The sequence below is a fragment of the Argopecten irradians genome, chromosome 9, assembly GCF_041381155.1.
Source record: "Argopecten irradians isolate NY chromosome 9, Ai_NY, whole genome shotgun sequence".
Classification (NCBI taxonomy): domain Eukaryota; kingdom Metazoa; phylum Mollusca; class Bivalvia; order Pectinida; family Pectinidae; genus Argopecten; species Argopecten irradians.
This window is the reverse complement of record NC_091142.1, coordinates 20,120,358-20,142,514: the sequence shown is the minus strand read 5'-3', so window position 1 is coordinate 20,142,514 and position 22,157 is coordinate 20,120,358. Positions and strand designations below refer to the sequence as shown.

The following is a 22,157-nucleotide window of genomic DNA, read 5'->3' as shown; positions in this document are numbered from 1 at the left end:
ATATATGTCCTGTAATTATCGTTCGGCGATTCATGAGTTCTTTTTGCTAGTTGAAATAACAGTCTACTCATTCGTATAATGTTCAGAAAGCTTTCTCATTTGACTATTATTTTCGATAACGCATCAATGAAAACGAACGTCAGCCGTTTTTATTTGACTTCACACGCATAATTGATATTGAGAATAATGCTTATAATCTAATATGAATAACAAATTGAGTTACTAATTATACACTTCGGTCTTGCCATTACTTATTTCTATTATGAAACAAATTCAGTTGTGGCGTATCTTTGTCAATAGTTTACTATTGTCAATGGCTGTGCCGCATTTTAAAATTACAGTGAAAACGTTTGGTTTATTTGTGGGTTTTTTTGTTGTTTTTTTTATAACGTCACCCGATATGCAATTCTTTCAGACTATGCAAAAATAACCTTAATTATTGTAATATAATGCATAATGTTAGATAAACATTACTTTTATATACCCTGAATCATCATCTAAGTGTGAAAAATATACCACCATGCAGTAGTCGTTTTGGTTAAATTGATAAATGTACTAAATCCCCTAGGCTCAGTTGTTAAAAGACGATTAGGCCATACATTATTTCATAAGAAATATTCAAATCAAGATAAAATAATTTTCTGTAAAGCAAATTTGACATTTGTTAAACAGAATTCTAAAGTATTCTATTCTGTACCTATTTTCCCAGTTTGAAATAGATATAATCAGTAAAGGAGGGGTATCACTTGGGGCCATTTTACGGCCACTCAGTAATAAAACAAAAAATATTTTGCATGTTGCATGCTTTTCATAATATCCGATTTTTGCTGGGCTCGTGGTAATTTAAGAGGTCAAAGATCAAAGGGTTATAATTCGCATTTTCATTGTTTAAGTTCTAATCAATTAAATATTAGAGTAGAGATAATTTGTTTTGCAGTTTTTTGCCTGCAAGTACTTTGGTTTGTGAACTTAAGTACATTCAGAATTTTTTGAAAGTAGGTCACAGTGACCTAGTTTAGTATGTTTAGTATTTGTTCCATTTTAGCATTAAAATCTTTAATATTTGTGCTGAGAACAAAGATTTCTCAACGTCATCGAATATTCTGATTAGCATAAAATGCAATTCCCCTCCTTTCGCAAATAAATTAATTACAAGCTAATCACCATTTGAACAACCGAGCACTGATGATAACATTTTTTTTTAAAACAACCTCGTCAGCAGATAGTTACCTTACGTAGAGTTGTTGGAAGAGGAAGCTCAGTAGGACAACCAACAAAATGATACCGACAAAGGTGAAAATTAGAATTCTGATAATATCTGCTTCCGTCAACCCTGGAATAGAATTACGAGGTTACTAATTAGCAGCTGAATGGTAGCTAAGGCAATGGAACGTCCAAAGAAGAGGAACAAAAAGCATCATAGTTTAAGAACTTATAATTTCAAGAAAGAAGTAGTATGGCTTTGGGTTTTCCAACACTCGACTACAGATTATTAAGGGGGGTGGGGGCGTAATGGTTAAGACCTTCAACCTTCAAACTCTTCAACAATTTGTGAATAGGGATAGTATATCTGCTCCTATAATAAATTCTAGGACAAGAAGAATTCTTAAAAAAACTTTTGTCTCAACTTATCAAAGACTTATTTTCCAATAGAATTGTAGAGACATGGAATACTTTCTATAAGCATGTAATCAATGATGAAATATTCTTTAAACATGTATTGAATAATCACTGGAAGAACCACGTCAGGAAATGTTCACCATCAGCCTATACAATACAAACTAACAACACTTAATACCTATGCTGGATTCATTCATAAAAGGATTTCTCGGAAGCTGCTGGCATAGTTTTTTTGTAAACCCGAGAACATTGTGCTTCATTTTGCTTTTACAGGAACTTATTCCATGTATTCCAGTGTTCAATACGAGAAAATAAAGATCGATTTGGCTTCAAAGATAAAAATAAGCATGATAAAAAGATTTCTAATGATTACTATTTGTCAGTTTTCTTTTTATCGGGAGTATCAGCTATCAACACAATTCAAAGCGTATGAAGGAAAGTATAAATATTATAAATACCTCCCCCCCCCCAAAAAAAAAAAAAAAAAAAAAATCTATTGGAGATTGCTCCTGCTTGTAGTTGTTTACCAGAACCGAGATCACGACCTTACATTGTATACATAAGGTGGTAACCAGGAATGGTATCAAGATTCCAATATATTAGGTGTTATTATCCCGACACTAATATTGTTGGCGTTATTAAAGGTTATAACCATAAGAATATTAAATACGTATTGCTGAACACGAGATTTGATGTTAAGTGATGAATAGATATGTTAATTATCCGTGAAATTGACGTGAAGAAACTGTATATTATTAATTAACACGGGATCCTTTTATCTATTAAGTGTTAATTGATATTACTTGTCCATTATTGGTTATAATACCCTAATTTACAATTCCGAGCTATTGTTATCAACACGACCAATTCTTAAACAATTATTACCTTCGTGAATCATTTATAAAGCGTTCTTTCCAGTGACCCCTTGGTGACCTACCGATTAACCTATATTTGAGGTCCCTTTGTGTAAAAGGCTTTGTTAACAATGTTCGTTTCATTATAGAAAGGCAATAACCGATAACAAACAGATGATTTGAATGACTAGCAAAATGACCTATTTGTTGTAAAGCTGCTACAATAGCAACCAATTATATATGTTTTGTGTTATTTATTTTTCATTGAAATGGATCACGAATAAACAAAAGAAATTTTAATGTTAAATTACAGGATGTGTTTTCTATGAATTATCTCCGGAAAAACCTTAAATATCAACTCCTGTTTAGAGTTCATTTACGAATAAAGGCTCACTGACGTCCCATTACAATGAATGGAGCAGGGGTCCCTATTCCTTCTCAGTATTTGTCCATTTCCATCGTTAAGTGACTGTGTGTTGGGGGAGGGGGGTCTACAACGTCTTGGGCAGTAATTTGTTCAATGGAGCCAAACGTGTTACCTTGGCAATGTTCTCCAAAGAAGCCACACCTAGGACTATCCGCAGGTTTACTCCCCCCGGGCCAGACAGGAGAAACACCAGCTTGTTCCTCGAAGTGCCCGACTTCTGACAGGTACTGGCCGAATTGCTGAAAATGTCAGTTCAAATTGGTTCAAGTTTAGTGAAAATAAATAAATGTTGATAATATTAAGGTTAAATAATAGACTATTGTGCTCAAACATAAACAAATACATTGCATTAACATTGAAGTATCTTCAATGGCTTAAACAATATGTTATATCATAGCGTAAAATGACGTCGCCGTATTTTACGTCGCATTGCCTGACACAACAGTTAATATTAATTCATTTAAAAATTTTCCTTGGTAATTTCAAGGCAGTAAAGAGTATTAAATGTCCCGAACTTTAGCGTTTGTTAGTAAAATATGGGATCGCCTTAACACTTCATATGGGTAATGTGTCTGATTAAACTAATTCGGAGATCTTCCACAGGAAATTTATTCATTTTCTTTTGCTTATCATTTTAAGACAATACCAGACAATCGATGAGTTTCTTTCACGATGCACCGTTATGCGATGCATCTGATGTACATTAAAGAACCACATAACCTGCTAATCAGATGTCATACACGGAGCCTTCAATTTTGCTATGAAATAATCCAGGGCTGGATATAATGACAATCGAGGTAACCTCTGGAGTATAGAGGATATGAAAAGGATTACATATTAATTTTATCACGATTTCCCTAATTTTAACCTCGATACCGTACAATGATGAAAATTGCTAGTTCAATATAATTTACCTTCAGACTAAAGTTTGCATCGCCATTGATCTGCTCGATTTTGTAACCTTGCTGTCTGTCTCCGATAGAATTTAATGAGACGTTTCCTGTAACAGCTGGCAAAACGAAGTAGATATACACCTGTAATTGCTTAATAATGATAACAATGTCTTTCATTACTATATAAATATATAAACTGTCGCTTATAAACCACAATTAATTCCATTGACGTAGATGATAAATCTTTGTTAAGCCATATCTTGTATCATTCTTAAAGTGTGCTAATGACTGTTAAGGTCATTACAAGGTCATTACCACGTGTAGATAATAACAGAATAATAATTTATAATGTTACCTATTTATGAGTTACGGAAATTATAAATGATTCCATGCCTATTGGAATGCTACTTATATCATCTTAATGATAATGATACATGGGATTAAAGTGTTCATTGTATTTGAAATGTAACGAAGAAAACAGTATTAGAAGATTTTATAATAGCGAGCCATGTCAATCAAACATTAAAACTTAGAGATGAGTTTCATAAAATCACATTATGAAATGATCTTATTATGTAACTAGAACAACAGACATGCCAAAGAATCTTAACGTCAAACTGTGTTGCTTAAATCCAGCAGAACCGCTATTTTGTTACAACGCCTTAACGTCACGCCCGTGTTTACTGACGCCAAGCCATGATGTCACATGGATAGCCAGCCAATAATATTCGCTCCAGGTTATGTTACACTATGACACATACAAACATCAGGTGGATTATGTGATATTTTATTGAAACCTGACACCTGTATTGTATGCATTTCGAAAACAATATAGTACATATATCCTACTTGTGAATGTCCTGTTCCAAAGTATATGAGTTATCGCCCGTCCATCTGTGACGTCATTTCCGTTTTCTAACGTCGTGTTGATAGCCAGAGCGTACAGGTACATCGCTTCATATAGGTTTGCAGCAGGATACGGTATCTATTACAAGTAAAATCAGTTTCATATCAAAGAAAGAATATGGGACTTCGGATTTTCGAAAAGGAAATTTTGTTTCAAAAGAAAAAGAATACTTTTAACAAATACCATTACATAACAAAAAGCTAACATGCCTTTTAGTCTGGTTTTTGAAAGATGTCAATGTGTGAATCTAAAAATAGTTTACATATTTAAATCTAAATTTAAAGGTAAATACAACATAAATATATCCGCACCCCTTATACAATTTTAAATGGTAATTTATATAGCAACCTCTTCTCCTGCATCATATGTATAATTGAAGAGTGTGTTGGATTTAATTTTAACATCGTCCTCAAACTTCCGGTAGAGGTCATTCGGTGGTGTGAGGTAGGACACAAACATCAGTGACGTATATGCGGTCTTAGCAACGTCATCGTATTCGTCGTTCTGAATTAAAGAGAAATGTATCATAAACGCTCATACTGATATAATCGTGTTACATTTTAATTACGGAAAATCGAATAATACTGATTACATGACTACATTGAATTAAAGACTTAAAATAAGATAAAGGATAACTAGCGATGATAGTTTTGTTTCGTAAATTCCTATAAAACCAGCGACACCATTGTGACATCTTCAACCTAACAATTACAAAATACATTAAATTGAATATGTTGAATATTCACATTATAATAATATCACCATAATTTTATATAGATACTAGAACGAAATATGGAATAATTTCACATATGATGATGTTTGTTTTTATTTCTATTTAGGCGTCAATGAATGCAATGACAAAATGAGTGCTCTATCAATTTTCAAAGTCATTAAAATAAAGTTAAATAAAACAAATGTAAGTATTAAAATCGTTATATTGTGTTTAACGCTCATATAATGCTCAACAGACCCCCAGTCACTTGCGATCGAGTATCCATCAAATTGTCTGCACTCCTGTTTCATGTCACAAAAGACACTATTAAATGTTAATTAATGCTCAAATATGGACCATAATAACTGAAAATTGCTGGTTTCTTTCCAGACTGTTCTGATTTAAATTTTGAATTTCTTGTCCGTTTATTACTAAACTGAAAATAATTTTAAAGCGGCATAATGGTTAGCTTGATAAAGTAGGTCAGTGTTGGCAGAACTATTAGAACGGAGAATATAAGGTCACACAATATTGTAAACCCTGAGGCTTGCCGGGGGTTTTACAACATTTTTTTATACAGAGGGTAGATTATATCTATCTTTCATATCCTATGATATTAAATAGTATACCTCGCATACCTCTACGTTTTATTGCAATTTTACTACTATAAATATCAACATTTTGAAATAAATTCGAAAAAAACACGAATGCCAGTCAACTCTCTATACATGGAAGTGGCGTGATATTTTCAAAACAAATCCCGTTGTTTGTAACTTTTAAGTACACCCAGCCTGGTTTCGGAAACAAAAATGTAAAAATGAAGTAATTATGTTGACGAGATGACGTCACGCGGCGTTGTTGCATGGGTAGCTATACAATACCATCCCAGGTGTCATGAGTGTATTGTCCTAGACCAGCTAGTTTTACACCTGCATGTATGAGAGAATAACGTATACGATATGAACTAAATTGGATACAGAGGCTATTCTACAATGCAGTTCACATGAAATTATATAATAAAACCATACCTGCTTCCAAGAAATATCTCCAAATGTTTTCGTGGATGGGTAATAATATACGGAAATAAACATGCACGTGCCCGAAGTCAGTCCCATGTCATGAGCAATTAGCATTAGCTGTCTCAATGTCTCGCCCCGTACAGCAAGAACAATAACTGAAAAAAGGACAGTAATTATTACTTTATAAATTAAAGCTTTTAAAAAGGTTCACAATTCCAAGGAACATGGTTATGATCACGTACACTCGTTCTAGATTACCATGATTAAACATACATTTATCTCAAAATATCTAATTGCAAGTAACTGATAAATAAAATATTACTAATTGAACATCAATTTGAATTCAAATTAATTTTCACAGCTACAATGTACTACGGCTAATAAAAGTGACTGATTTCCACATTAGATCTACTTCATGTCTACTTTTAACAGCAGTTTGTATATGGAGTGTCAGTCGGAGCACAACAGAATGACGTCACTCAATCATTGATGACGTTGACAAATGGTGATATAATACTGAAGTAAACATATTTCGATCAAAATTCATCATGTCATCCATGCGAAAACAGTTTATACCATGTGGATAACATTTGTTGAATACGCCCACCTAGTGATAGAATCGAATTTAAACATCAACAGAAAAAAACAGATCAACATTTTTTAGAACAAAACTTACTTCTTGAAGTTTTTACTACATCAGACAGGATGGTCCTGAGGCTGTCGTTGTTGGCGGCGTTATACTCTTTACTTACTGCCACCATCATACCCGCATCAGTAACCACCTCCTCGACAGCCTCACGTGTGTACTTCCATATCCGGTCGGTGTGCTTCTGGGAAATAATTCCAATCCGCTTCCATTTAAAATGAACCATTACCCCTCTAATGGCGTGTCCAACCTTGTCAAATGTTCCAAGGAGCCTTGTCAGAGTCTACAAGCCATTTGTTTATTGGTGAGAATCAATTTTAGAAGTAAACACAATTTGAACAATTTAGCATCAATAATGGTTTCACAAATTCGTAGTTACTACTACACTAACGACATACAGAAAACAACATTAGCACCACCATAACTTAGCGCAAATGTTATAATACAAAAGTGCTAAAATATGTACATTTACATAATCTTTAGCATTGGATTTAATCTCACAAATGTTGAAAAGCTTATTCACGAACGTTATATTTTATTTTACTTCTACTGAAAGTAAGTAGTGTTGGATTGAATCAGTTCGCGAAAATTAATCTCCGCAATTTTTTAAGTCAAGAAGAGAAAAGATAAGAATTGAGTCGCCTTTTACATGCGATGAGGGCAGCAGGCACAATTCTAACGCTGCGCTGCTGGGAAAATGAAGCTATCAAACGAAATATTTTATTAAGCATATGTGAAAAATGGCGTTCAGGTGTCCAATATAATGTCGGAATGGGCCTCTGTTAGAGATACATTGATTTTTGTAATTGGATAGGGTTGATAGATTATTGCGCTTACGATAACGCCAATAAATGTTATAGTGTATTAATTTATGAGAGTATCATTCACGAACGATAAAATCGTAGGATGTTATTTCTATACATGGTTTATATTTAGTCTAGATATTTACAAACATTGATATAAAAATCGCCGATAGATATTATATTATCTGATAAATACACAAACGCACAGCGGTATCTGCATAGTGGTGGTATTAATAGTAATCTTTTTTGATGGCACATTTTATATGAACTCATAGTATATGACTTGTTGACGTTATATAAACTTCCATATTACTATACACCATAGAACTAGTGATAGTTTGTAACATTACAACATCGCTTATTGGTCTTCTACGAAATACATACTTAGATAATACTAGAATATTCATTGATATCATTGTAGTGTACACATTATGTTTTTGACATGTCACATCCCCCTACAATTATAGGTGGGTTTTTTCAAATTGTCCAATATGATTGCATTAATTCAAAGAGTGTTAATTTTAATTGGTTTCTCACATTAGCAACGTGACAAAATAAAAACACTATGTAAATAAAAGAACCTTAATGAAAAAAACCAGAAAAGAAACAACACCAGAAAGACCTATGTGTTTTAGAAACAAACAGACTATAAACACCCTAGAAAGAGATGTTGACTATCACAACCAAACAGATATGACGATCATTGAGGGACATCACATTACAGTTCTTCTGTAGAATCACATAGTTTAGTAGATCTACATGATACTATACATATCGACTTCCTATTTTTCGACTCTATCGTATGATGATAAATTCGATATGCAACGTAGAAGTAGGTCACATGTCTACAGGTAATTATAAGTCCTTTTATATGTGGATATAAAGAATAGGGATATTCTACTCTAGGGTCACAAAACGTTGTAAAACCCGATGTGTGCCTAGGGTTTTACAACATTTTGTAGATCCTGAGGGTAGCATATCCCTATCCTTAATATCCACGTATGAAAGAGTATTTTTCTCTCATACCTCGACGTTTTATTTCAAATTCAATTCTATAATTTTCTTTCATTTTGAAATACATTCGAAAAAAACCTAACTGCAAGTCAATTCTCCGTACATGGACATTGCAAGATATTTTCAATGCAAATCCCGTTGTTAGTATCTATTAAAGTAAATCCAGCCTCATTTCTGGAAAAAAATTAAATTGTACCGCGAAAGAAGTAGTTTGTTGACACTGTGACGTCACGAGACTTGATTGCATGGGTAGTCATGCAATACAGCCTGAGGCAGCATGAGTGTATTGCCCTAGACCAGTCAGTGATACACGTGTAGGTATGAGAGAAAAACAAAAAACATATAATGTTAAGACATGTAGTCATAGTGACGGGATAGAAATGAAGTTCATTATAATGGTAACATCACTGTTTATACATCTTCTCTATATTATAACACAGTAAATTATTCAACATAGAAAATAGTACAACGGTCAAACAATAATCATAATGACACAGAGAATTGAAATTACAAGAGAACGACTAGGAATAAATACATGTATGTGGTGATAAATGTACAAATACATACAGAACGAAATCATCATCACTACTTTAGATTTTCACCTTAAAAATGCCCCATCGCTGACAGCGCATAAACGATAGTTATTATTTAAACAATGATTGGTATTTAAACGCATATATATATACATTTATGTATGTCTAATTAACACAAAAATAATATTAAATAATTCATTCTGCTTTGAAGCATGCGCAATCAAAGGTGAAGAAAAATACTAATTCGTCTGCTTATGTTTTTGATGAAGAAAAATATAATTTGTCAGCGGTGTAGGTTATTTAACCTTATTTGAATATTAAAGAAGAAATTGGGAACAGGTTTCAGAAGAAGCAAAATATGACCTGTTATTCCAGTTGATTTATACAAACATATACCGAACACTGCTATTATGGGATCATAGGTAGTGTCGAATAATTGTTTTGCTTATTTCCATATTTAATTTGTATCTATTGCAGTTATCTGCCCTTGCGGGTAGGTGTTAATTGTGACGTCGATAACATGATACAATAATTACGTCATTATCTCTGAATAGTATGACGTAACACTCACATTCTAACAATCAAAACCAACTGATAGGAACAGATTCTGTTTTTGCAAATTAGAGAGTTATCTGTCCTTGCGAGTAGATATAAATTGTGACGTCATGTGTAAAACTGAAAAGCGCACACAAAATAATAACGTCACAATGGATACCTACCCTCAAGGGAGGTAAATCAGTAATATCCAAAGACGGAATAACTCATTCATATTATATAATAATACAGAAAAGCAAAGTACCGTGAACGTGTCTTTATTGAGCATTTCCGTATCCTGGCAGACACCTGTGATACAGGGGAGGTTATAATAGGCGGCTAGCCTTCCGATATGACGACACACGCCGGAACACTGTGGACCAATGATACCGTGGTAGGTATTCAGGTGCAAATGGTCACTGGTCATGCCTAATATTGATAAAAGGGAATACATTCATTACTGGTCATGCCTAATGTGGATAAAAAAGATAACTTTATGAATAAATTGTAGTTTTTTGACTGATAATTTGCATTTCAAAGCCGACAATGAAAGTTTAAATGCATGCATTCTAGATTTTAAACAATGTTTTTAAGTAGTATTTTCAAACATCGTTTCTATTACACATCCACTTAAAACAGTAGACATTTTTCTCTTCTGCATGAATACCTTATTATGACCAACCCCTTATATAAATCACATGAGTGCGTTTTAACTAGCATTGCAAACTATCTATCATGACGATACAGCATTATACAATTGACGTTCATAGCGTGTAGATGATCAGGATCATGTCCAGATATTTAAAATCATTAACTATCATTTGATATTTTGTAACGAACAGCCTAATTCCATACAGTTTGAGTTAATCTATATAAGCCTGTCCCTGATCTCAGTACAATCGGATGTTCAGTCAATAAACAAGTCGTGAAAAATAATTTAAATATATTTTAATTTTACATACAAAGACAATAAAACATCATAACATTTAGTGTAACTCCACCCATGTCGTGGATTTCATAATGCTTTTATACACTTACCCAGGGCATGGACATCATTACACTTTGTGTTTACTCTGTCCACGTGTATGTTGATGTTAGCTAGTAGTCCGTCTGTGTTGATATCATCCAAGGCAACGTACACTGTAACAAATAAATAAACAAGCAAAACTTGTCAAATAATTCTGATAAAAAAAAAAATTCAATTTTTTTTTACCACACTTTTTTTTTCAAAAAGTCAAATGTAAGATAAAATATATGACTGATAGGTGGCGCACTGTTACAATCACTTTGAAAAAATAACGCCTTTTGAAACAATGTTTGAAAGTGCGTTAAATATGGTGCAAACTCAACGCACTTTCAAACAAATTTTCATAGTAAGTTATTTTTTCAAAGTGGGTTGTAACAGCGCTCTTCCATCAAGCATTTAACAATTAGCTTTGCAGAAAATCTTTATAACGCCTGCTAAACTGTAGAATCTATATTAACTGTATGTACCACAAAATATAGTTTATGCATATATTTATATTATTTAGTAATTTCGGAACTTTATTCTTTAAAGTTGTTGAGGTTATACCAAAATAAAACCGTTTATAAACGAGGATTTAGATGGAACGGCCATTTTGAGGGCGATCGGTTGACGTCATAATAGTCACGTTTTGGCTGTCAGCTTGTGTAGCTTATATAGTAATTATGACAATGTCATAGTGACATTAAGTCATTTTAAATATTACTCAATAGATTTGATACTAAATATTGTTATTAATCTCTGACATCAAAAATATAATTATATGTAACTCTCAAGCTTGTTATCTCACAGACAAGCCTTCTATTACACCTAATTGGTTTTTACGTTGTGTAACATTGTCTGGTTTTAAAGTTACGTATAAAAGCTTTATTGTTTTGATGTCCTTTTAATTAGCTAACATTTTACATTACAGTCTTTTATTTCTCGGCTTATATTCTTGTGTTGTATCGAACAGGGTTCTCTATATCAATCTTAACTCTGTAATATTATACAATATCACTACCTTTTGTAACTAGTGACGTCTCAGAGTGGACTCGATTGAGGAGATGATCGATAAGCCACTATAGATTTCACTGATAAAACCTTCCAGGTAAGGAAATCAAAATGATGATGTTACTCACGTATGACGATTTCATCTTTAAATTTTATGATTTTTTTCCTATTTTCAGTCCAGTGATTACCTTGTAATCATGTGAAACGTATAACAAACAAAGGTATCGAACTAGATTATCACTTTGTTCAAAAGGTGTGAATTTTCATGAAGTTGCAGATTTCCCTAAGAAAAAAATAAATAATTCATGTATTTCCTGATTTTCTGTGATAATTTGAAATTGCTTAGTGACAAAAGTAAATATTTCATTTGTCTTCGTGTCGTCTACTGATTATCTTTGATAATTTGTAAACTTATTGATCACTATCGTTGTGTCTGCTCCTTATTGATTTATTCGGTTTATTAAATAAAATGTCAAACTGCTTTGATTCCATTCCCAAAGCGTAGTGCATTACTAATTGGTATTATTAATTCTAATGTTCAGCATGTAGGACAATAGATGATTTTTTTTACCTTTTGTAGCATATATCAATAAATTTGAAATCCCATTGAAGACCATAATAAGTCTTATCACTTTGCATTAAGGAAATTACATTTTATTAGGCGTCATGTTCTTGTAAAATTATAATCGACTCATCAAGTCTCAGAATCTTAAACGTGTACAAATTCATTAATTATTCTATTTGTGTCCGACGCTATATTCGTAGCAACACGATTATGACGATGTAAAATTATTTGTTGAAGACTACACTGTTATCTAGACAATGCATTATGCATGTGAAGTGCAGTTTGTCAAATGATTTTAAAATGATGCCATTAAAAATTGACTTAAAAAGCAAAATGAGGGGAACTCTGATATTTTTTTCAATGTGCTTTTAACATCCAGGGTCACATCGGGACGTACAATGTAGATGAAGGACAAGTAGACCAGATTATCCGCAGAAAAATCATCGACCTGCGGTAGGTACCTGGGAACTATCCAACGTGGGAACTTAAATCGAAACCCAGAGATGAACGGATAGAGCTGATACGTTGGAACATATTAATCACCGGCCATCGTGGCCCCATGAGAAAAGGTATCCTTATTTTGGTAAGATGGAATTGTATAATGACGTAGGTAAGTATAGGAATTCTTCCGGGATACCACATGCAGACATCAATATACAGTAGCCAACCCCCTCCCCCCCAATAAAATAAAAATAAAAAAAATACACATTTAAACACGGATGCATTCCTACGAGAGTTTTTTGATGTTCCAAAATATTACGTCAAGTAACGTCAAGATCAAAGTTAGGTCAATTGACGGATCGCCAGCTGTTAATCAAATCGCATGGGACTTTGCATTGTATTGTGTATGGTACGATGTTTGCCCCGACATTGGATAGGTACACGTGTTTTTACTGGCACGAGGCGTGGCTATGTTAAACCTGGCGATCGGTAAATTCTTGAATAGTTATACAATATATTGTGTCTTTCTGTGTCAAGGCATTATACTAGTGTCTGTCATCGTTTTCATAAATTTGTATTCCTTACAACCAATCTATCTTTGGATTGACTTCGTTCCTTAGCTACGCTGATGAAGTCATACTTCCAGGCTATAGATTTATTGTTCAACTTTCTCATACATTGTTATTAATGAGTGTATATCCTGACATTTAATAGCAATTATAAACGTATATGTTTACATCGGAAGACAAAAGAAAAACTAATTAAAGCGATACTAAGTCTAGTATCCTGTCGTCTTCTTCTGTTCTATTTATCCGTTATTTATTAATATATATATTTACTTTCTTTGCGATCCCTGTGACACATGGAGTCGTACAAAGGCAAATTGTCAAGGAAGATGAACCCGCAGAAATTGAAATATGGATATCACAGAAGTATATACCCTCGGAAATTTTCGCGATTTGATCTTAAAAAGAAAAAAAATAATTTAAGCGGTTCTAAATTTTCGCGATCTGGCTTTAAAGGTATCTACGATTGAATCTTTTCTTATTATTTCGTGGATCGAATTTTCGCGATCATAGCAATGTTCCTCGTAAATGGTCGGCTGTACGGTATTTTCGCTTCCGATACCATTTAACTTGATATGGAATATTCTATATCAATACACAAGTATTCTAATCATTTCCATAGAGAAAAGTCATAGGGCTTTAATAAGAGCAACGGTACTGGAAAAATAAGTCGTTTCTACGTCACGAGTGGCGTAAGATAATCCCCAAAGGTACTAGAATAATAACATGATGACCTTATTGTCCTCACGTATCTATAAAAGGCATTGCTATGAGGATAACTGGGCAGAACTCTAATTTGTTCAGATAAATAAGATGGATGTGTCCCCACCAGTAGACATGTTCGTTCACTATCAACACAAAGCTTTTATTGATATATGCTACAGGCGAATATACATGGAATATATATGATTCTAATATGTTGATTAGGGGCACTACTCATTTACCCTCGAACATTGTTTAAGTGTAGTGTTGGACAATGAATACACTACCCATAACACCTGCCTCAGGAGTTGTTCCTTCCTTAAGTGTAAAGATGTGATTGCTTGTTTGGTTTAGACTACATCATGAATAATCATAAATGTTCAAATGGGATCATATGACGTGTTCATTAAGAATGAAATCCACTGACCTCCGTTTGATCCACAACGGCATTAATAATTTCTAGATATTAAAAAATATATACAGTATGTCGCAAAACGCCAGTGCAAATATAAAAACTGAAAAATGATTAACCACAAAATTCTCCCTGAAAACACTTTATACACCTCCATACCACAATCCCAACCCTACACGCGATGAGATTTTCCTTTACGCTTCATTATTGGTGGGAAAGAAATATATTTACATACCAAGTCTATAGTAAAAGTATAGTCTATATAACTGAAATTATCCGATTTAATTAGCCATGTATTGTACTGGTATTAGAGAAGAGAGAAAAATAAATATGAATTTCTCTTTTGGTATCTAACGATACAGTGTATATTTCGATAGAGGTAATAGGGGTCTTCCTTAAAGCCCACTACATTTGCTATTCCTTAACAAAAATTGAAAGTTTCTTACAAACAATAATAGCGTATGAAAATATATATCAATGACCTAAGGGGAGGTTAAAACACTAAGCAAATACAATATTTCCTGCGTAGTTAAAGATTCATTTTGCTGTTTAAATTTAACTGTTCAGTCGGTGATGATAATTAAAGTAGTATTAACGGTAAACTAATACCTTTGGGACCCTACAAAATTATCAATCTCTTTTTACGTTACCATTTTAAAAATTAAAGACGTTTCGGAAAGGTAGTGGGCCTTTAATGTCCCCTTTTCTTTGAAAGTTTATCCGTCAGTCTGCGCAGCATGATGGAATCTGTGTCGGGGAAGGGGGGGGGCTTCAACTATTAGGAAATAGCTTGTACGACGAGTGGATGTTAGGTATGGAAGAAATCGACTATTTAGTCGACATTGGAGGGACAAAATGATCCAAAAGTGGAAACTAATATCGACTCCCATATCTATTAATATGTATGTTTTCATATTCAGATGAGCAGAAGTAATTGTATAGTACAGAGTTACAGAGTTATCTTTCTTTTCTGGTTGGTATTGATTGTTAAGTCACATGTTTTCGAGTTTAACGTCATGTTTAAAAAACGGTGCGAGTTTCGCTCACAAACAAATGACGTCACAAAGAATACTTACTCGCAAAAAAGTAACTTTGTAATATGCAGAGACGGGGTGCAACATAGGATTATAACACACTGTGGTTGAAAGTTGGGCGTCGTCTCTCTCCTGTAGTCTTCAAAGGAAACTCCGCAATCATCGCTTAAAGGTGTATGGTCCATCACTTTCGCTCTTTTTGTCATAGTGAAAACTTTTTAAGTGTTATACATATTTTTCTCCGTCTACCCGAGGTTTAAACTTTCTACTTTAACTACTTTTTATAAAGTTGCAGCACTGGAAGTATTTTTAATTACAAAAGTAAAAAAACTTTTTATCCTGTACACGTTTAAAATAGCTCAGAAGTATCCGAACTGTTCCGATCTATTCCGATCTGTACTGGTATTGCCGATATTGAGCACGTGATACGGCTCGGGAGGTTCCGATCTATACGGGTATCGCCGATGTCGGTCACGTGATGCAACTCGGTTTTCCGAAAGTTTGAAACATGGCGTTGACTGTGGCGGTTTTTTCAAAACTTGTGATATTACATGCGACATTTACCGCTGTGTCAATAGTATTCTGGTGTTTTCAAGGATCTGAACCATCATATATAAGCATTCATATTCGCACGTTGTATGTTTTATGGGAGTTCGTGATGGTGAAAATTACAAGATATACAACTTTAAGGTATTGTCCCGTGTAAACTAGTGGAATGTTGTATGCACATATTTCACTTGTTACTTCTACTTATTACTAGGTCGATAAAGTCGATAAAAAGTGTATATATATATATCATGATACGTGACCGCTCTACTATATACCTTTCGGTCGGGTACGAGTTGGTGCCTATATGTGTCGTAATGGAGTACTGCCTCAGAAAATCACTCGGGCAATTTTCTGTACTTTTTCGTAGGTTACCAATTATTTGAAGACTATACATGCATTTATATATAATTTTTATCCAAAACATTAACATTACGGCCATTTTGAATATCTACTTTACTACGCATAAGACGTCAAATTCATAATTTGTAGACTTGCCGTATAATTTTCTTTGGAAAAGGCCATCATATTTATATGTAAAAAAATGTCTCGCTGTGAATTTGATATTTTATACGGTTCAGTATTATTGCCTATTAGGTAAGTGATATAAAACAAGTACAATAATATGCATAGAGAAGTTTTAATAATGATTTGTAAATAATTTTAGTAAAGAAACGGAAAAATATCCCGACCGGGGCGACGTGCTTTCATTTTTGTTAAAAATGATGGGTGTCAAATGTAAACATTACCTCTGTGCCTATGTTCGTCCTACGATCGAGCCTTTGGGGTTGACGGGTGTGAGACCCTCTGATAGAGGTCAGTTATAAACATATCCTCTTGTCTTTGTTCTTTGAGTATTTAATCATGTGTATTATAAAACATGCACCGCTAATAATCCACGTGTTGACAGTTCCGCGTCACCACAAATACATTGTATCCATCGAACACAAGTGAATTTGTTTCATCTATCGATGGCGATATGGATCTAAGCGTAGATTATATAATCACATGGCTCCCAAGGATGTAATACCGTCAAGTCAGACGACATCTCAAACACATTGAGCTACTTGAAAACCGGTGTTTTTGCCAACTTCGGCAAACTAAAGTGTGTAAGCGTGCGTCAGCTTCGCCTCGCTGCACAATAACGGTCACCGAGTTCACACATGTGGCCGTGTACAAATTCTTTATGTTATTACGCTATATATTAACTTTTAGCAAAATTGAATATATATTTAAAGTTCTGATCTGATTAAATAAAATTATCTCTGAAATTTACTTTGTTTGTCATGTTTATTTTACACTAAAATGTTGAACTTTTTTTGTCGTCGCGGATGAATAATTCTACCTTACGTGAAGCGTCACCGTTCGCTGTTCAAATGAGTAAGCTCCTCCCACTTTTGACCGACTTTTATTGAATAATTACGTCACTTTCAAATGACGATTTTATTGCATAAAATATAAATAAAAAGTCGTGTGAGTGTAAATATATGGATTGGATTTCGTTTTTATGTTAACCATGCTTGTATGGAGCAATTCCTCTAAGAATATATAGAATATATTTCTTAGAGGAATTGCTCCATACAAGCATGGTTAACATAAAAACGAAATCCAATCCCTATATGTAAAAAAATGTCTCGCTGTGAATTTGATATTTTATACGGTTCAGTATTATTGCCTATTAGGTAAGTGATATAAAACAAGTACAATAATATGCATAGAGAAGTTTTAATAATGATTTGTACAATCATTCCTTTGCTCCATTAGCAGTAATAGGACCAATTGTAGCTCTAAAGACGACACCATTATTTGTCTAAAAGTCTTTTTAGAGCTACAATATTGCAGCTGCGCTAATCTTAGGTATTCCTGTTGACTCGTAAATTGTTGTTTTGCTAGTATTCTGACAAATAAGCGACAGAATATCAGGGGAAAAAGCTAAGACAAATATGAGTTCCGTACATACCGTCAGTAGATTCCATTTGTAAAAGCTACTTAACCATTTCAAAAGTTACTTTATAGAAAGGAAATTGATTTCGCCAAATAAACTAAACGGTTGTTATACTAGAGTCGACAAAGGGATCTATAAGCATTTGCTGCAATTAAGACGTTCACATTTCATAAACTTAATTTCAATGTGATGATATCTTTACAACACGCCGTTAATGAAATTTAATCGATATAGAAATTTATTATAGGAGCATTTTCCCGGCGGAAATCTTGTTTCATTAATCATTGATAATATATGGATTGCGTGTACTCGACATAATTGAGTGGTCGCTTCATACGGCGATTAACATGGGCAAATACAACAGTTACAGCCACCGTAATACTATATTGTGATGGATTACGATTAAAGCAAATACTCACAGTTCGTTTAATCCTTGTTTACATAGATGTAAATCAGAGAAAAATCGACTACAATATCAATGATATCTAGGAGGAGTCAAAATTGGCCAAAAAAATTATTTCATAAAATGTATCTGCATATCGGTTTTAAACGATTTTGACGCAAAAACGGGAGATTTTTGGAATTCCGGATATCACAATATGTGGAAACTGTAGTAAATCGTATACGTATCACTACAAATAGGTGTTCGGTTTTTTTCGAATGATCCCTTTGTATGCTTCACCACAGAAATTATGTAGACATTGCTTGTGGCACAGGACGAAGTCGAATATAAACGCATGGTAATAATACACTGTATCATCATCGGTAAACAAATCGATATGGAAACGCCATGGCGGGAAATAAGTCGTTGTACTATCTATTTGCATAGTTTTAGTTATAATTATCGAATTAAAGATGCTCCATCGGCGACAGAGCATAAATGCCTCTCATGATTTTAATGAACAATAATTAATATTTTCATATGTAAATGTATGTCGAATTAACACACAAAGCAATATAAAATGACTTCTTTTGCAGTTAGTGGATGCACAATCAGTACTTCATTTCATATAGGACATAGTAGTATGGACTTATTTCGGGACGAAAACAGTTATTTTTGATATTTCTAAGCAAAATAAAAAGTTCAGTCTTGGTAATGGTATAAATAAAATAACTTTTGTAACTGAAGAATAATACTAATTCATCCGCTCCTGTTTTTGATAGAGAAATAATACTATTCGTCAGCGGTTTAGCATCTGATGGATAACTTTGTGTAGTTGGGCAGTATTTAAACATTTATTTATGTTTTAAAATATGCTTGGTATTTTTCACACTAGTCACCTTAACACTAACAGTCATAGTGACAAGATTTGATTAGCAATACAACGAACAATATATGACAGCATGCGTGACGTGAAGTCGATATCAATTTCGTTTTAATGATGTAGTGTATACATTGTTCTTTCGTATATCATTATTAGTATTATATTGTGTAAAATTAGTATCCGCGTAGTATTTGCATATTTTTTTTTTTTTTTTTGGGGGGGGGGGGGGTGTTCTATGAGTACATAGCAAGCTATGCGTTATTATCAAAATTGTTAACAATACTCAAAATTTATATGTCATCTTAAAGTTACCCCCCTCTCTACTCTCCCTCTCCCTCTCCTCCCCTCTCCTCCTCTCTCTCTCTCTCTCTCTCTCTCTCTCTCTCTCTTCAGAAAGTCAAATCCACTGTAAATAAAAATCAACACAAAGAGATCAAAAGTTGGGTGCAAATACACGGAAACCTTTCTCATGTTGATTTATGATCTACAACAATTTATGGAAAATGCTTTTAAAATGAAAAGTTTGGCTTCCATAAAAAATGATATCTAGTCGCTATGTTCTATGTTTAACTTAAATGCTAACATCATTTGATTAATTTCGGAAGATAAGACAATACAAATCCGTTGTCAAATATTGACTATGAACTTGACCAGTGGTGATATTTCATTTGGCGATTTTAAGCAAAATGACTTTTAATTGTATTGTAAATTGAAATCAATACATTACACATTAAACATTAATACAAATACTGCTTGCCATAGGTCAATATGATAGCAATGGAGTATAAACACGTGCGAGTTAGTAAGTCACAAATTAGTACATGAAGGTAAGCATTACAAACATTCAATTTAAAAATCACGACGTGCACACACAAATTTAAAACAAAAAATGGGATTGGTTCCTCAGTAATTGCGCTTTCCGGAAAAAAACATTTTTGTGTGTTTATCTGTGTAGTTTTATCAGCTATGTTTTTTGTTGTTAGCAAATGTAAAACAACTTGCAGTATACGTATTTAAATATTGTTTAATCATTTTGTATAATTAAGGATTAACTTGAATGGATTTTTATGTTATGGAGATACAAATTTGTATAACACAAAAACCTGAGCCAATCGGAAGCAACGTTATAAACGGCGACGCGCTTTTTCCTTTATGGGCTGTTAAAGTAATTTTGTAAGCCAATGAAAATGTTCTCGTAACAAGCAAAATTAAATTATTATGGATTAAATATATTTCTTTGAAAAAGATGTATACATAGCTTCAATTTCCTTCCTGAATTTTGTACCAGCGCAAAACGTTTTACACAGTCTAAGAAAAAAAAGAAATATGCTTATGCGGAGAATATAATAGAAACAAGAACTTAGGAACTCATCTTTCGGAAGAGTATAATATGTAAGGAGGAGTAAAACTATGAAATGTCTGAAGCATTGAAGCATACATGTAGTTGAAGGTTAAGCTATGTAGGCTATCATTCATCTTGATTATACTGGATCTGTACAAACGTGTGCCTACAGGATATGATCACTATATAACCATCAAGTAATTCCTACAATGTAAACCTGTCATTTTGTCAAGGCAAAAACATATAGAACATACATGCGATCACATAGCAATAGTAATTTAAAATTGTTATTTGGACATGTATACTTTATCATCTTCATGCGCTAACGTACATATAGCATAAATACATATTTCTTCAAAATGACCCTCCAATTTTTCCATTTCAGAATATTTTATTTTCCTACCCTCCAATCGTATACATCAACGTGATACTTTAATAATCTTTTAACATGATATGTCAAAATGATACTTCAACTAGATATTTCAAAATCATTCTTCAGAATATTACTTCAGCAAATGATCCTTGACAATGATATAAGGATAATTCGCAATGCTCCTTCAAACTTATACTTTAATACGCATGACGAATATTCATGCTTATAACCCTGGTAGCCATTATGAAATGCACGATGTAATTTGCTTTAATAAATTACAACGTTACAAGACAGTTATGTTTAATGTACAAGTGTGATTGACGTTGTTCAATAATCAGTCCGATGATGATGATGATGATGATGATGATGATGAGGATGATAATGAGGAGGAGGAGGATGATGATGATGACGACGATGGTAATGATGATGATGATGGTGATGATGATGATGATAATGATGATGATGATGATGATGATGATGAGGATGATAATGAGGAGGAGGAGGATAATGATGATTATTAAAATATATATGCTTATGGGTGAAAGGATGAACTAGTATCATATTATTACTGTCTTGTGTATGAAAACTTTGATATAAAAATCGTTCTACTAACCTGCTGCCCCTGTCTTCTCCATTCCAAATGGATAATAAAAGTTGCCTTTTCGTTCTGGTAGAAGTAAAAGAAGTCTAAGTGTGGTCGTATTCGTAACTAAATGCACATCAAAGACAAGACTGGAAAAAACCAGAAACGATAAAAAACTACTCATTTCTAAAAAATAGTTTCAACGAATCACGTTGATGGTGGTTTAAAAGTAAATCCTTTTCCCCTTTACTTTCTTAGATATTACACTGCACATATCTCGAATACAATAGCACCCGGCGTACTTCAGCAGATAAGACTAATTAGCTATATAGCTAGGCTGTTGAAGAATCCCGACTAAAGGTATATAACACTCTACTCATTGTATGACATGTTGGTTTATCTGT

At 33.4% G+C, this 22,157-nt stretch overlaps 1 protein-coding gene across 1 annotated transcript in view; it reads right to left on the bottom strand.

The window, feature by feature from the left end:
• The window catches only part of LOC138331730 (atrial natriuretic peptide receptor 1-like), a 36,877-nt gene extending 14,767 nt beyond the window's left edge, over positions 1 to 22,110 (bottom strand). Inside the window, exons 1-10 of the mRNA XM_069279486.1 lie at positions 21,784 to 22,110; positions 11,001 to 11,102; positions 10,228 to 10,391; positions 7,109 to 7,361; positions 6,442 to 6,587; positions 5,050 to 5,205; positions 4,644 to 4,779; positions 3,816 to 3,910; positions 3,014 to 3,140; positions 1,231 to 1,333 (exon numbers count right to left, since the gene is read on the bottom strand). Coding sequence (XP_069135587.1) covers positions 1,231 to 1,333; positions 3,014 to 3,140; positions 3,816 to 3,910; positions 4,644 to 4,779; positions 5,050 to 5,205; positions 6,442 to 6,587; positions 7,109 to 7,361; positions 10,228 to 10,391; positions 11,001 to 11,102; positions 21,784 to 21,937 — 1,436 coding nt within the window. The 5' untranslated portion in view covers positions 21,938 to 22,110. The remainder of the gene's footprint in view (positions 1 to 1,230; positions 1,334 to 3,013; positions 3,141 to 3,815; positions 3,911 to 4,643; positions 4,780 to 5,049; positions 5,206 to 6,441; positions 6,588 to 7,108; positions 7,362 to 10,227; positions 10,392 to 11,000; positions 11,103 to 21,783) is intronic.
• Between the last annotated feature and the right edge of the window lie 47 nt (positions 22,111 to 22,157).